Source organism: Haliotis cracherodii, unplaced genomic scaffold, assembly GCF_022045235.1.
Source record: "Haliotis cracherodii isolate W230 unplaced genomic scaffold, xgHalCrac1.p SCAF_8, whole genome shotgun sequence".
Taxonomy (NCBI): Eukaryota; Metazoa; Mollusca; class Gastropoda; order Lepetellida; family Haliotidae; genus Haliotis; species Haliotis cracherodii.
Window position 1 is genome coordinate 16,817,967 of NW_027266341.1, and position 14,006 is coordinate 16,831,972.

General features: G+C 42.1%; 1 protein-coding gene across 1 annotated transcript in view; it reads right to left on the reverse strand.

Moving 5' to 3' along the window:
* Positions 1-1,341: 1,341 nt before the first annotated feature.
* Positions 1,342-14,006, reverse strand: part of LOC139450751 (sushi, von Willebrand factor type A, EGF and pentraxin domain-containing protein 1-like) — a 37,462-nt gene continuing 24,797 nt past the window's right edge. The window contains exons 20-29 of the mRNA XM_071232573.1: positions 13,015-13,281; positions 12,242-12,430; positions 11,061-11,216; positions 9,680-9,910; positions 8,877-9,045; positions 7,486-7,607; positions 5,320-5,479; positions 4,462-4,571; positions 3,677-3,805; positions 1,342-3,467 (exon numbers count right to left, since the gene is read on the reverse strand). Coding sequence (XP_071088674.1) covers positions 3,376-3,467; positions 3,677-3,805; positions 4,462-4,571; positions 5,320-5,479; positions 7,486-7,607; positions 8,877-9,045; positions 9,680-9,910; positions 11,061-11,216; positions 12,242-12,430; positions 13,015-13,281 — 1,625 coding nt within the window. The 3' untranslated portion in view covers positions 1,342-3,375. The remainder of the gene's footprint in view (positions 3,468-3,676; positions 3,806-4,461; positions 4,572-5,319; positions 5,480-7,485; positions 7,608-8,876; positions 9,046-9,679; positions 9,911-11,060; positions 11,217-12,241; positions 12,431-13,014; positions 13,282-14,006) is intronic.

Here is a 14,006-nt window from a genome sequence, read left to right on the forward strand (position 1 = left end):
TGAGTGCGGCGTTAAACAACAAACAAACAGCAACAAAAAACGTCCCTTCAAAAACGAATTTATAACTAATAATGTATCCTGTGTTTAATTTCGGTCGTTCTTTTTACCAAGTGACGTACACATAAATTTATGCCGAAACCGATATGGATTATAATGACACGTTCTCTGTGACTAATCCAGATACCACTCAAATGCATCATGTCATCGTCTTCATATTCCAAATCCTTAACTTGTGCAGAACCTGCGATCTTATTTTTCAATCCCCCCGATTTTGCACACCAAATACCGTCTCGAATGATTATTACAAACTAGATTGCCTCAGCTCTTGGTTAAAGGTTCTGACGTCCATTTGAATGTTTTTGTTTTGTTTCGTAAATATATTTCATTAAATAAAATAACTAAATTTCTGGGACTGAATGTGGGTCTTGAGGTGTTGATAAATCGCAATGCATTTTAGAATCCCCTTTTCATGAACAAGAATGCCAGCTATAGATATTCTACGTCCGCTTCGTGTGTTTGAAATATGACATTGTTGATAAATGTTGTTTACAATCATTCTTTCAGCTCATTAGTAAGAACAAAATACTTCCTCTTAGGTTTTTATGAGAAATAAAACCACGAAAAGAAAGTGCTTTATCCTACATATAGTAATGATTGCTACCTGTCTACTTCGCTTTATGTGACCTGACCCAGTGTTCGAGTGAGTTGGGTTTAACGCCGCCTTTAACAGTATTCCAGTCATATCACTGCGTGTCAGATTAATGTGGGAGGAAAGCCCCAAGTGATGCAGGTCTCAGACGTTTACCACGTCGGTGAAACCCACGAGAACGGGTATGGTGCTGACAAACCTAGAAACATAATCGGGGCGAACCGGGATTCGAACCCACAATCATAGGTTTCGGGCGTGCCCAAGCGACGCAGCTCTGCACAGCGAATCGCGGCGCCTTAGACGAATGGTCAACCCGTGCACCCTCCTAGTCTTTGAGACAATTCCAAGGAATACACATACTATACTACTTCAAAGAAGTTATGGAACACCCGACAGATTATTGATAGTACTATGAAAGAATCGGGTGTTCTTTAACATATTTTGCAACGACAGACTAACAAAAGTAATATGAAAGAATCTGAGATTAAGAGCAGTATGTACGAAGCTTTCCTCGTGTATTTGGGCTTGGTCACTAATAACATACTGCGTTCAAAATGGAGTGGACTTGGACCTTTTCCCAGGGTATATTTAACTGCGAGTTCTGACCTGAGGTCTGACTATGTATGACTGATGGGTTGAGAATAGGCACACAGTAATATGACACAGCGCAAGGATATGCAGGAACAAGTCTATGACTATGAAAACAGTTTATTCGAATGGCACAAGTAGACAAGCATCACACATAGTTCAAAACAATTAATTTTTGTTTGCGTCACTGAAGAACTATCCATATATTTGCAAAAGTAAAATATATGTGTGAGTTAGTGAGTGAGTATGGTTTAACACCGCTTTTAACAATATTTCAGCAATATCACGGCGGGGGACATGGGTTGAGAATATGCACACAGTAATATGACACAGCGCAAGGACATGCAGGAACAAGTCTATGACTATGAAAACAGTTTATTCGAATGGCACAAGTAGACAAGCATCACACATAGTTCAAAACAATTAATTTTTGTTTGCGTCATTGAAGAACTATCCATATATTTGCAAAAGTAAAATATATGTGTGAGTTAGTGAGTAAGTATGGTTTTACGCCGCTTTTAACAATATTCCAGCAACATCATGGCGTGGGTCACATGAAATAGGCTTCACACATTGATAAAATATAGAGTAATTTGGCAAATATACTTATTTTGAAAACCATTATGTTTGTATTTTTTTCTCAAGAAATGCTCTTTTCGGACTTTAAACTTAATTAACAAAGAACACTGACGCCATGCATAAAGGTATACTTACATGTAAACAGAAACACATGGTGTTGAGCGTTTGTCCTTTAGAAATAGGCTTAGAATAGAATCTAAATTTAAATAGGCCATTTAAACGTTCCTTGCGAACAGTTTTAATTTAGATCCAATACTTTACAATTGGTCCGGTAAACAGTTCAGCTTGACGGAAGTGTTTTGAGGAAGAAACACGTTTGTGGTTTGCCGCCCAGGTACAGCGAACCCCCTTTAATCCAGACTGTATCGAACTCAATGTGATCGGTCGGATTTACAAATCATTGATGATTAGTTATCATCTTTACAATATATCGCCATTCTTTCAGGCCCGGGATACGCGGCTTCTGGATTAGGTGGGTACGGATTAACGAGGTTTCACTGTATATGTAAGCGGTAGAGACGTAAGTAAAACACACTACCTTCATGACAAGTTTGTGTTATATTACTTACATACAATATATCATAATGCGGTCTCCTGTGACGTCCTCATAGTTAATGCATATTTTGTTTTCGCGGTCCCTAAAAATGATCGGCAAGATCGATATGACTTCGATATCGTTAAGTACATAATCCCAAGTGATATTATGATTCACACGTTAAAGGTCATATAGTCTATGCACTTCTATTGACAGCAAAACAAATGCTAAACAACAAGTTTCAATGATTTTGTGAATTAATATATACCACAAATTTGAATGAGCCATATTCAGGCGAAAATGGCTGCCCTTTGCAAATAATGTCATGATATAACGGCTAAAATGAATGCAAATCTTTTTACATGAGTTATTATAACAACGAGGATTATTATTCAATGGTAGATCCGGACGCATGCGCCCTTGGTACCCCACCTTTTCAAAATCTTGGATCCGCCTCTAAATAGTTACATGATCTCCAGGACTCGATACAGGTACGGGAAAAGACAATTACAGTAAACTACGGTTATAACGAACATGCTTATAACGAACTGACGGATATAACGAACTTACTTTTTTGGTCCAGACTATTTGCTGTAGTTATTCTGTATATATGGTTACAACGAACTACGGTTATAACGAACTAAAGTTAGTAGTCCCTTTGAGTTCGTTATAACCGTACTTTACTGTACATCCATTCTTCAGATACACAATCATCATCGATCATGGAAAATAATATGTAAAGACATCATCCTATCGTCCCTAATACTGTTGATTGGATAAAAGGAGTAACTACCGAATGAGCACACTAAATTTGAAGAAAAATCACAGACAGAGCTGCCTGTGTACAATGTCCTGTCTTACACTTATTACATAGGGCACTGTCTCCTAGCACACCGGTAGAATAACTCGTGGTTTGCCCTCTCACCACCATTGTGTCCAAATAGCACTAAGAACTCTTATAATACTGCGTGGTCTAGCGTGTTTGTTTTCCAATGTTGACGTCACTTCCTGATATCCCGTGGTCCTAGTCGTCATGACGCAGTCGCAGCACGTGTCTCGCTTCTCTCCGTCGTCGAGGCCGCATCCACACATCCCACCAGAATGACTTACTGACCTCTGTAAAGACACGGCAAATTGAACCCGGTATCTGTACTATTGTATCGTAAATATTCGAATGGCATGTACCTGACAAACCAGTGGTTTTATTATGAGCTACGTCCCAATCCGTCGGAAACAACCAAGTCACAACATATATCCTATAATATTTTGAAAGCTTTGTTTACTTCATGTTAATATGAATAACCATGTGGCTGTTTACACCTTACTTTTCTTGCAGTCAATCTCATTTTCGTCCATCGTGTATTCTTCCGGACATGCGCAGACTCTCTTGCCATCGGGTCGAGGAAAGCACATGAAAGTACAGCCGCCATTGTTCTTGGAACATCCGTTAGTTACTGGAAACGATAAACACAACAAGCCTTGTTGAAATGGGTGAGTGAGTGAGTTTGGTTTTACGCCGCTTTTAGCAATATTCCAGCAATATCACGGCGGGGGACACCAGAAATGGGCTTCACACATTGTACCCATGTCGGGAATCGAACCCGGGTCTTCGGTGTGACGAGCGAACGCTTTAACCACCAGGCTACCCGACTGCTCCTTGTTGAAATGAAACATTAACCCTGCAGTAGCAAGAAACTATGGTGCATTGACAAGGTCCATCCTTCGAGTAAAGGAATACTTGCCCCCTCAGGTTAAGCGGAGTGTAGGAGTGTTTCTAATGAGGGAGCTGTAGCAAAGTTATGTAGTCATCCTAGATTTCACTATCTCTAAGATGAAGTTTGTTTCTTTGTTGTTTAACGCCGCACTCAGCAATATTATAGCTATATGACGTCGGTCTGTAAATAATCGAATCTGGACCAAACAATCCAGTGAATGACATCATGAGCATCGATCCACACAATTGGAATACGATGACATGCATCAACCAAGTCAGCGAGCCTGACCACCCGATCCCGTTAGATTGATTACTCCATATCAACTTCGTCTAAGCTCGTGACATTCTTATATTTAATTTGCTGAGCTTACTTTTGAATAATAACGGAACAATTACCCAATTTGTAATCACTCTTCCGATGTGCGTGGAGATCCGAGAGATAGCGGAAGGGAGGTAACTCGGTCTCACCCCTGCCTGAACCGTCAGTGTTGACTCTGATCATAGTGCTGCAGGCAGAGAGCATAATCATATACATGTGTTTGATATGCTGGTAACCAGACAGCTAAGAAAATGTAATGGAGAATAATTTACATTGAAACCAACATGTACATGTATTAGTATTAATTGGTTGTTGAGGGAGTTTGGGCAGTAGAGGAGAATGAAAAGTGATTGAGTTAGTGAACGAGTGAGTAAGTGAAGCTTTACTCTGCTTAGTACTGTGGTAATTGGTATTATTCCATCCACCTCATGGAGAGAACCCTGAATGGGCTGATCACATTGGAAACATCTCGATCCTGGGTCTACTGTGTGACCTTCTAAACACTGGCGCTAGCCTGCATCCAGTTCCATTGTGCAGATGGGGGCTTGTTTTATGCATCAACCAGTGAGATCTACCCCTGTGCGTTTGAGGTCAAAATATTGAAGTACAGGATATTGTTGAATCAACACCCTGTGTCGTATCTGAAACTTTTTATATTCTAAAAAGTCATTAATAAGTGACTGCCATGAATATTTCCAAAGTACCACCGAAAATATTGTATCACACCGAATCTTTTCATTTCCAATATATTCTTTTAATATTCTTTTCATTCAAGAGAGATGTGGTAGTGTTGGTTAAATTAAAGCCGACAACCCACTTCTCGTCACAAACAGCGGGACGGGCATCCAATAAGAGCCTGTCTGTTGTACAGGACATATCACAAAGTAAACTTATATCAATAAAGCGGCCGGCGCACATGTGAGGAAACACGGTACCTTGAATTGGGCTTGATGGCTGAGTAGAAGAGGTAGTCTTGGAACACGGTGATGGCGGAGAGGTGGTGGGTCGTCGTGAGGAGGGTGGCCATGTTGCCTCCATCCACGTCCATCACTTTCACAGTCTTGGAGCCGGCGTCGCCCCAGTACAATCTTCCGGCTGAACGTGAAAGTACATAGAGAATACTACACTCATTCTCGTTAGATACCATTTTTACGAAACGAGTGGACTTTCTATGGTATCTGACCGAGCGAAAGCGAGGTCAGATACCATAGAAAGTTCACGAGTTTCGTACAAATGGTATCTAACGAGAATGAGTGTGGTATTTTATTTATTACCCACGTTAAATATATATTTAAGTGTAAATACATAACAACTTTCGTTCGTTGACAGACCAAACTGAAACCGGTTGCAAAATCTGGTTGCGCATTAATATTGATATATGACCAAATATGGGCATTGTTGACATGTTTATGCATACGCATTTACAACACGCGCCTGCTGTTCTGTTTGCAAACAAACCAGCACCGACGCTCAAGATCCTTTTGGAAGAAAGTCTTCAACTTATGGTAATTCAAGCGCCATTTTGTTAGTACGCAGGACACCGATAAGAAAATTTGAAATGTCACATTAGCGCCGCGTTTTGAATATCGGACCAACAGTCGGTCACACTGCCGGGGTCCCGTCTGTGCAATCAAAATGGTTCGGTTTCCTTGATCTATCAGCTGAATTTATATCATGCCCGTTCCATTTTGGAAGAGGGAAATCAGACTGTTCGCCAAAGACATTCATGTTAACTGTACCACCCTATATATTGAAGACGTGAAAATCAACAAACTCAAATCTGCTTGCATGTCAGTGACAGCTTCGAACGATCGAAGGGCAAGGTCGCCACCGGAATAAGAAAAGACAACCGCGATCCACTCACAGCGTTTTACGCTAGAGATAGGGAATGTTATTGTTCACATTTGGGATGTTTGGGGCCACAAAATCAGAAGTCAGGCACACTTCCACGGAGTTTTCGAATGATTTGTATCGGAACTGTGAACTTTAAGTGATCTGGTCGTGCTGTCGTGTTCGTTCATCCATGAACAACACCTCCCGAAACAGCGCCACAAGATACGCTTCAAAGGGGACACCGATGGCACAACCGGATCATCCCAAGTAAGTCTCGATATCTGTCCAGATAGTTTAAACAGACTTCATTTCACCACGCTTATCCTTTTACGTTAAATCAAATTGAAAGTTGCGAAAGTGGTCGGGTGCGTCACGCTCAAGGGACGCGCTCGATCGGCAGTCGTACATTGTAAATCGATTTATAGATCTAGCTCGATTATATGTCTGTAGAAGCTCTATGCATAACTTATATAGAATGCAAACCGAATTTGATGCGTGTGACTATCTTGTTTGGTTTAATAAGGTGTTTGTAAATATCTCTCGTTCTCATGAATTTCTTCAGTTCTGCCTTGTAATCGCAAAATGAATGACGTCTCGCGATTTTTTATGAATGAAAAAAGTAGTCCCGGTGTGACAGAGGTCACGGTTATCCAATCAAAACGAATAAAACAAGGTCAACCTTGTACGACACACGTGTGACGTACGGATTTAGTATCTTACCACCTGTATCTTCACCACGTGGGTAATAAAGGAGCATATAGTCCCAGAAACATTAAGTTATGTATAATCCAGAAATATTTCTCAAACGGAACCCTCAAATCTCTTAATTTCCAAGCGATGAAAAGAGGATGAGAATAGGCTGCTGAAGTTGAGGGAAGAGAATGGAAAGGGGGTGTTCGATTCATAAAATATATGTCCTTATGTCTGGAAGAGACTACGTAACCGTGTTGAGGTCGTCCTACTTGGTCTTACTTTACCTAAACCACCGAATTTCTTTACAGATATTGTATACTTGTCTGAATGCCCAGACAGCAAGAGACTCCACATGTCAGGGCAGAGCTTTTGGGGACGCTTACCACAATCTACAAAGGCACATTACCCGTGACTGCTTCACACGAATTGTAATAATTATATTCATGAAATTACTACCACGCCGCCGTGTTTCAACTGTCAAAGTAATCATACACATCGGACGATCGTACAAGGTTTAAAATACATTTTTAGCCGTTAAACATCTTTACTTTTAAAATAAATACAACAGGTTAAACCTTCTCTGTCCAGTGACAGTCCCTCTGGCCACACGGACTTGACCAGCACCCGTCGGTCAGATCCATCGTAGTTGGCTCGCTCTATCTTGTTGTCCTTTCCCCAGTCTATCCAGTACATCACTCTGTTAAAAGTGTAAATAAGATGTCATTATGTTAATCTTGTCATACATTGTGATGCGAACATTCCCACTATGTCACAAGTCACAAGACGGTATGGCAACTGCTTTTACTTTTGACACAATTTCTTGGAAAAACGCGTCATTGACCCAGACGAAGAGGATTGTTGTTCACGATATCGATCAATCTCTGGGTTGCCTGATCCAGACTCAAATATTTACAGGCTGTCATATAGCTGGAATATTGCCGAGAGTGGAGTTAAACAACAACAAAAATTTGTTGGACACATTCTGGATACCCCGAACGTCTGTGTTGTAATAAAAAAATACCATTGTCCACTTCTGCTTTTCAGAGAACATAATTGTAGGTTATGACGCAGCGCCCGACATAATAAACTGTCTCCGACAAACACGCCTCCAAGTGGTCGGTCCTCATGAGATTGCAATGATAATTTTTTCAGATGTTTAATTTCTTCTGCTGTTCTACCTTATCTAAGTGTTAATATCACACCTCACCAGCGCTTGTGAAACACATGTACAATATATTCATATCTGTTCTAATCCGTGAAGACCCGGGTTAGAATTCGCTTTCAGCTACTCCTGTTTGTAAAATGCGACTAGCGGAATCGGGTGGTCAGGCTCGCTGACTTGGTTGTTGCATGTCATCGTATCCCAATAGCGTGGACCGATGCTCATGATATCCATCACTGGATGTTGCAGGTCCAGACTCGATTATTTACAGACCGCTGTCATACAGCTTGAATAGTGCAGCATTAAACAAACAAACAAACACACATATCTGTTCCGAAAGAAAATCCTTCTTGAGGAAACCAAGCGTTGTCTTCCCTTACCAACAGAGTATTCTCCCCTTGACAGCTTAGTGTTTCTCATCTGCTTTTAGAGATTATATGGTGTGCGTATTTATTTATCATAGGATGGAAGGTAGAATTAAAATAAATTGTTTTAAAAAATAGCTTAAAACCACTCTTTTAATTAACTATTCATTTAAAAAACAACAACTTAAAAATGTAAATGTATTATATATTTTTTGGGGATGTGGGGAGGGGGTCAAAGGTCTACGTATGCACGTACTGCACTGAACTAATTTTCAGATTCAAAAGAGAAATTGAGACGCCAGTTGAATAATTAGACAGGTGGCTCTGTAAACAAAGAAATTAGATACCCCATTAGACTTCCTTTCAACGTTACACGTACCATTGTCTGGTCATCTGCAGACAGACAACGAAGTGTAAAGTCATCAAGATATTAACCTACCCGTTGACAGGATCGACCTCTATGTGTCGAGGCATGTGGGTATTTTCCTGTATGATGATTTTATGATGTTTGGTTGCTATGGTTACCACTCCGATAACGTCATTGCCCCTGTCGGTGTAGAATATGAGTCTCGATACGGGATCTATCGCCAAGCCGTCAACAGTCGCGGCTGAAACAAAAGCAGAAAGTTAAAACTCACGATTTACGGTAGTACTGAGTTTAGATCTTGAGAATAGCTGGCCTCGTTATATCCTTCAATTACATGTAGCCAGCTATTTTATTTGGCATAATATATTTATTTGAATTTAAAAATCTAATGTATCTGTAGAACGGTGCCAATGTTGGATCATTCGGCGTCGTTGTCCTCTTCAATGATTAGTGTCAGTGTCTGCATGTAAAATGCTGTTTAACGCTGTTTTAAACAGAATGTCCCTCAGACTAAGAAGTGACAGCTTGTTGAAAGCCTGATGTGATGCCAGTCGATGCGTTAACCATTTTGGCAAGAATATGGTGCTGACATCCATGGTAACTAACGAGGGTGTAACTGGGGTTAGAATGAACGATCCTTAATCTTTAGCACACCTAAGGAACGCAACTCAGCACAGCGAATTGTGGCGCCCCGGACAACTGGGCCGACCGTGTCACCTGAAGTGGGCGATCCCCTGAGGTTCGTTCTTTTGATATGACGTTCTTTAATTTTTTAAGTTTTTATATCTTCACAAAAGAGAATGGCTGACGGATTAAAATAACTTGTATACCCTACTGTGAATATCGACGACGTGATGCCAGGTTGATGTACCCACCCCAATTGAGCTTGATGTACGTCTTGCTGTGCGTGGGCCCAACACTGTGTATTGCAGGTCTGTTTTTGTCAGCATAGAAGATGTGGTTCGTGACCGGGTCGTATCCAGATGACCCCAGTCTCACGTTGTCCGGCAGAGCCACAGCCTTGTGTTTGAAGTCGGACATGTTGACTGACCAGATGTGTCCAGTGATGGGGTCAGTGAGAAGCATGAAGGCATCAGCAGGGGGAGCTGCAATTGTAAGATGTGATATGATGTGACCAGTGATGAGGTCAGTGATGGGGCTAGTGATGTGACCAGTCTTGGGGTCAGTGATGGGGCTAGTGATATGACCAGTGATGAGGTGAGTGATGGGGCTAGTGATGTGACCTGTGATGAGGTCAGTGATGGGGCTAGTGATGTGACCAGCCATGGGGTCAGTGATGGGGCTAGTGATGTGACCAGTGATGAGGTCAGTGATTGGGCTAGCGATCTGACCAGTGATGAGGTGAGTGATGGGGCTAGCGATCTGACCAGTGATGAGGTGAGTGATGGGGCTAGCGATCTGACCAGTGATGAGGTGAGTGATGGGGCTAGCGATGTGACCAGTGATGAGGTCAGTGATGGGGCTAGCGATGTGACCAGTGATGAGGTCAGTGATGGGGCTAGCGATGTGACCAGTGATGAGGTCAGTGATGGGGCTAGTGATGTGACCAGTGATGAGGTCAGTGATGGGGCTAGCGATATGACCAGTGATGAGGTCAGTGATGGGGCTAGCGATGTGACCAGTGATGAGGTCAGTGATGGGGCTAGTGATGTGACCAGTGATGAGGTCAGTGATGGGGCTAGCGATGTGACCAGTGATGAGGTCAGTGATGGGGCTAGTGATGTGACCAGTGATGAGGTCAGTGATGGGGCTAGCGATGTGACCAGTGATGAGGCCAGTGAGGTGACCAGTCATGGGGTCAGTGATGCGACTAGTGATGAGGTCAGTGGTGGGGCTAGTGATGTGACCAGTCATGGGGTCAGTGATGATGGGGGTGGCATCACACACCCTTTTGTATTGGAATCGACCAACTAATACATGCGACTTACTCTTTAAAATCTTCCTGACATCCTCTATATTTCCAGGGCTCACATGTCGGTGATTCTACACTCACCCTAGAACCCATCCAGTGGTACTTGTGATCTCAAATTACCCGCCCTTGATTTTAATCAACATTTTTTAACGTGAGTGGATCTAGAGGTCAGTGAAGGTTCACCGACATGACTTTCTGGCTGATTTTTGTCCATGAAAATGACAAGGCGTTTAACTGAGATGTGGCCTCTCTAACTGACTATTTGAGATTTAAAGAATGCTTCCGGTTAATTAAAATTTCATAAAGTTTAATCACAGCGTTACCTAGGCATTCCGACTGGAAGCTCGACCCCATGTATTTCGTGTTGTAAGCAGCTCGGCACATGTCGCATTCAAACTTCCCCGTGTCCTCCTGGTACCATCCTCGCACACACTCGGTGCACGTGTCGTTGTCGAACATTGTGCCCGGGGCGCAAGTACCTGAAATATACAACATACAACACATATGCATGGGCATGGTCACATGGTCACTGAGCGTGATGCACCTGAAATATGCAACGTACAATGGACGGTTCCCTCCAGTAGGAAGCAGTGAGTGAGTGAGTTGGGTTTAACGCCGCTTTTAACACTATTCCAGTTATATCACGGCGTGTCAGCTTAATGTGGGAGGAAGCCCGAAGTGATGCAGGTCTCAGACGTTTACCACTTCGGTGGAACCCACGAGAACGGGTATGGTGCTGACAAACCTAGAAACATAATCAGGGCGAACCGGGATTCGAACCCACAATCATAGGTTTCGGGCGTGCCCAAGGGACGCAACTATGCACAGCGAATCGTGGCGCCTTAGACGACTGGGCCACCCGTGCCCCCCAGTCGGAAGCAAGACATACTACGGGTTATGTTTAGTTTGTCCTTTAACGCCACCCTTTAAAAAACTTCAGCTATATGATGGCGGCCTGTAAATAACTGAGAACCATTCAACCCAGTGACTGATGTTATGAGCAACGATTCACGTGGTCGGGATACCGTGACATGCAATCAATCAAGTCACGGATGCTGACCACCCAATCCATTGAGTCGCCGCATAGGTTGGTGGGACCTATTCTTACCCGGGGACCTTTGGTCGTGTATTCTTTCATACACCATACTTGTGGCACATGCAACTAAAATACATAGCAGGGATGACAAATGAATATTTCAGCCTCTTGGACAGATGCATAGTGTCACCCCAGACCATCTTTAAAAAGAAAACGAAGACTACTTTTAAAAAACTCATTTCCTAACTGATCTCTGTTGGCCTTCCTACTATCATCAGCGTCAAATGCCGTAGATTGTATGCTTCGTGACACAGATGAATGCCATATTATTATACCTGGTTTCTTGTGCCAAACTAAACAGTTGAGAAGAACTGTAAAAGGATTCAGGACTTTGGAGAAGACTCCTCATGTCTTGCTAAGAAGCGAAACACTGATAACTCATTTCAAACTGCCAATGTTAGAACTCACTGCAATAGCCTTGATCTGGAACTGATCCCACAGGACAAGTCAGGTCACTGTCCACGACAGAGGTCCCAGGTTTCACTTGACCATCGGTCAGCTGAACCAGGAAACAGTCGTCGTAGATCTCCCCCAGTTCATTAAAAGTATTGTTCAAGGTGGACCAAGCCTCGACCAGGTTGTTCTTGGATATTAAAGCTGAAAGAAGAAAAGTTGGGCAGCCTGTTAGGGTACGAACGGAGGCTTGCCTTTTAGGGTGCGATAGGAGGGACGGGCTTTTGCGATCAAGTCTGTAATTTTGGAGGGGAATTCCTTTAAATGAAGACTCGTCCTCCGCTGTATTTTTGTTCCTGCCTTTGAAATTGAAACTACCGCATTTCTCTGCATTTTGGTAGTTAAACTATACATCTCAATATTCCCAAATACCCAGCCACAATGCTCAAGCAGGAACTACATCAGATTCCGCGACATCTTTCAAAGGCAAGGGAGTTAAATGACTACAAAAGTCCAGTGGAACGTTTTGTGGTTTGAAAAAACTTACTGAGTATTCAGAATTCAGTATTTTCCAAATTCTTGGTAGATTCAGAATTATCTGTTATTTTTTTCTCGGAATTATTGATAAGGCTAGCTCGTTACGACATGCTGTATACATGCATTTTATATATGTGGTATTTCACGGAAATGAATAATTATTCAACTAACATGATATATACATATATGCATTGTGTGATAATAAAAATGTATATGGCAGCTTGTGTAATACTACAACATGTGTGACTCACCGCTCCAGTTACTGGCGACGACGTCGACGGTGAATTTAATTGTGGCAATGTATCCTTCTGGAATATTCGCACATCCTCCGGCTTCACGGTGACATGTCTCCATGGTAACAGCATACTGGCAAGCCTCTTCCTGGACACAGGAAGTCTGAGACGCACAGTCAGACACCTTGTTTTGGATAGCGGCGAGATCGGCAGCCATGTTGAGGCCGACCCGTGTCTTGTAGGGAACGGCGTAGTCTAACGCCACGTTGTCTGGGATCTGGAAGTCTAAACACACACCCATCTACTTCACTGTCTGGAGTGAACATCGATACCGAGAAACTGACGCACATATTCACACATTCTGAATTGAATTACCTGTACCTTTATTATTGGTTATCTCAAAAGAGGGCGCTTTCTATGTGATGTTTTCGCGTTTAATGGGGATACAGTAATTTTTTGTTCGTTCGTATGTTTGTTTGTTGATTAACACCGCATTCAGCAATATTCAAGCTATATGACGGGAGTCTTTAAATAACTAAATAAGTTAGGGGTTGATCGAAGGTTATACTTTCATTGTCCGCTCTCCTTTCCTGTATGAGAGAAATACAATTAGTCACACGGAAACAAGACATTTATTAACACAACACTTTCTATACCTCGGTGGATTACGAAATCTCTTGGTTGGTAGTTCTTCACGCTACCACCTGCGCTACAGAGATTGTTGTCATATATATCAAGTTTCCTAGTCCTCCCCATTAACCTAGCCTGGTTTATTTGTCCATCATTATGTTGATACACACCGAGTTCGTTGTAAGTCCTGGTGGCATTTGTGTTATGCAAGTGCCTGAGTTGGACATCTAATTTCAATATATATTACACTGTATACATCTTGTCGATATTTGAATTATTGCCTAATGATACGCACTTTATTTAAACATATTTAATTTCTAATCATGTTTAAACGTGTTTAAATTCTAAAGTATTTAACTTCTAAACAATGTTAAAACGTG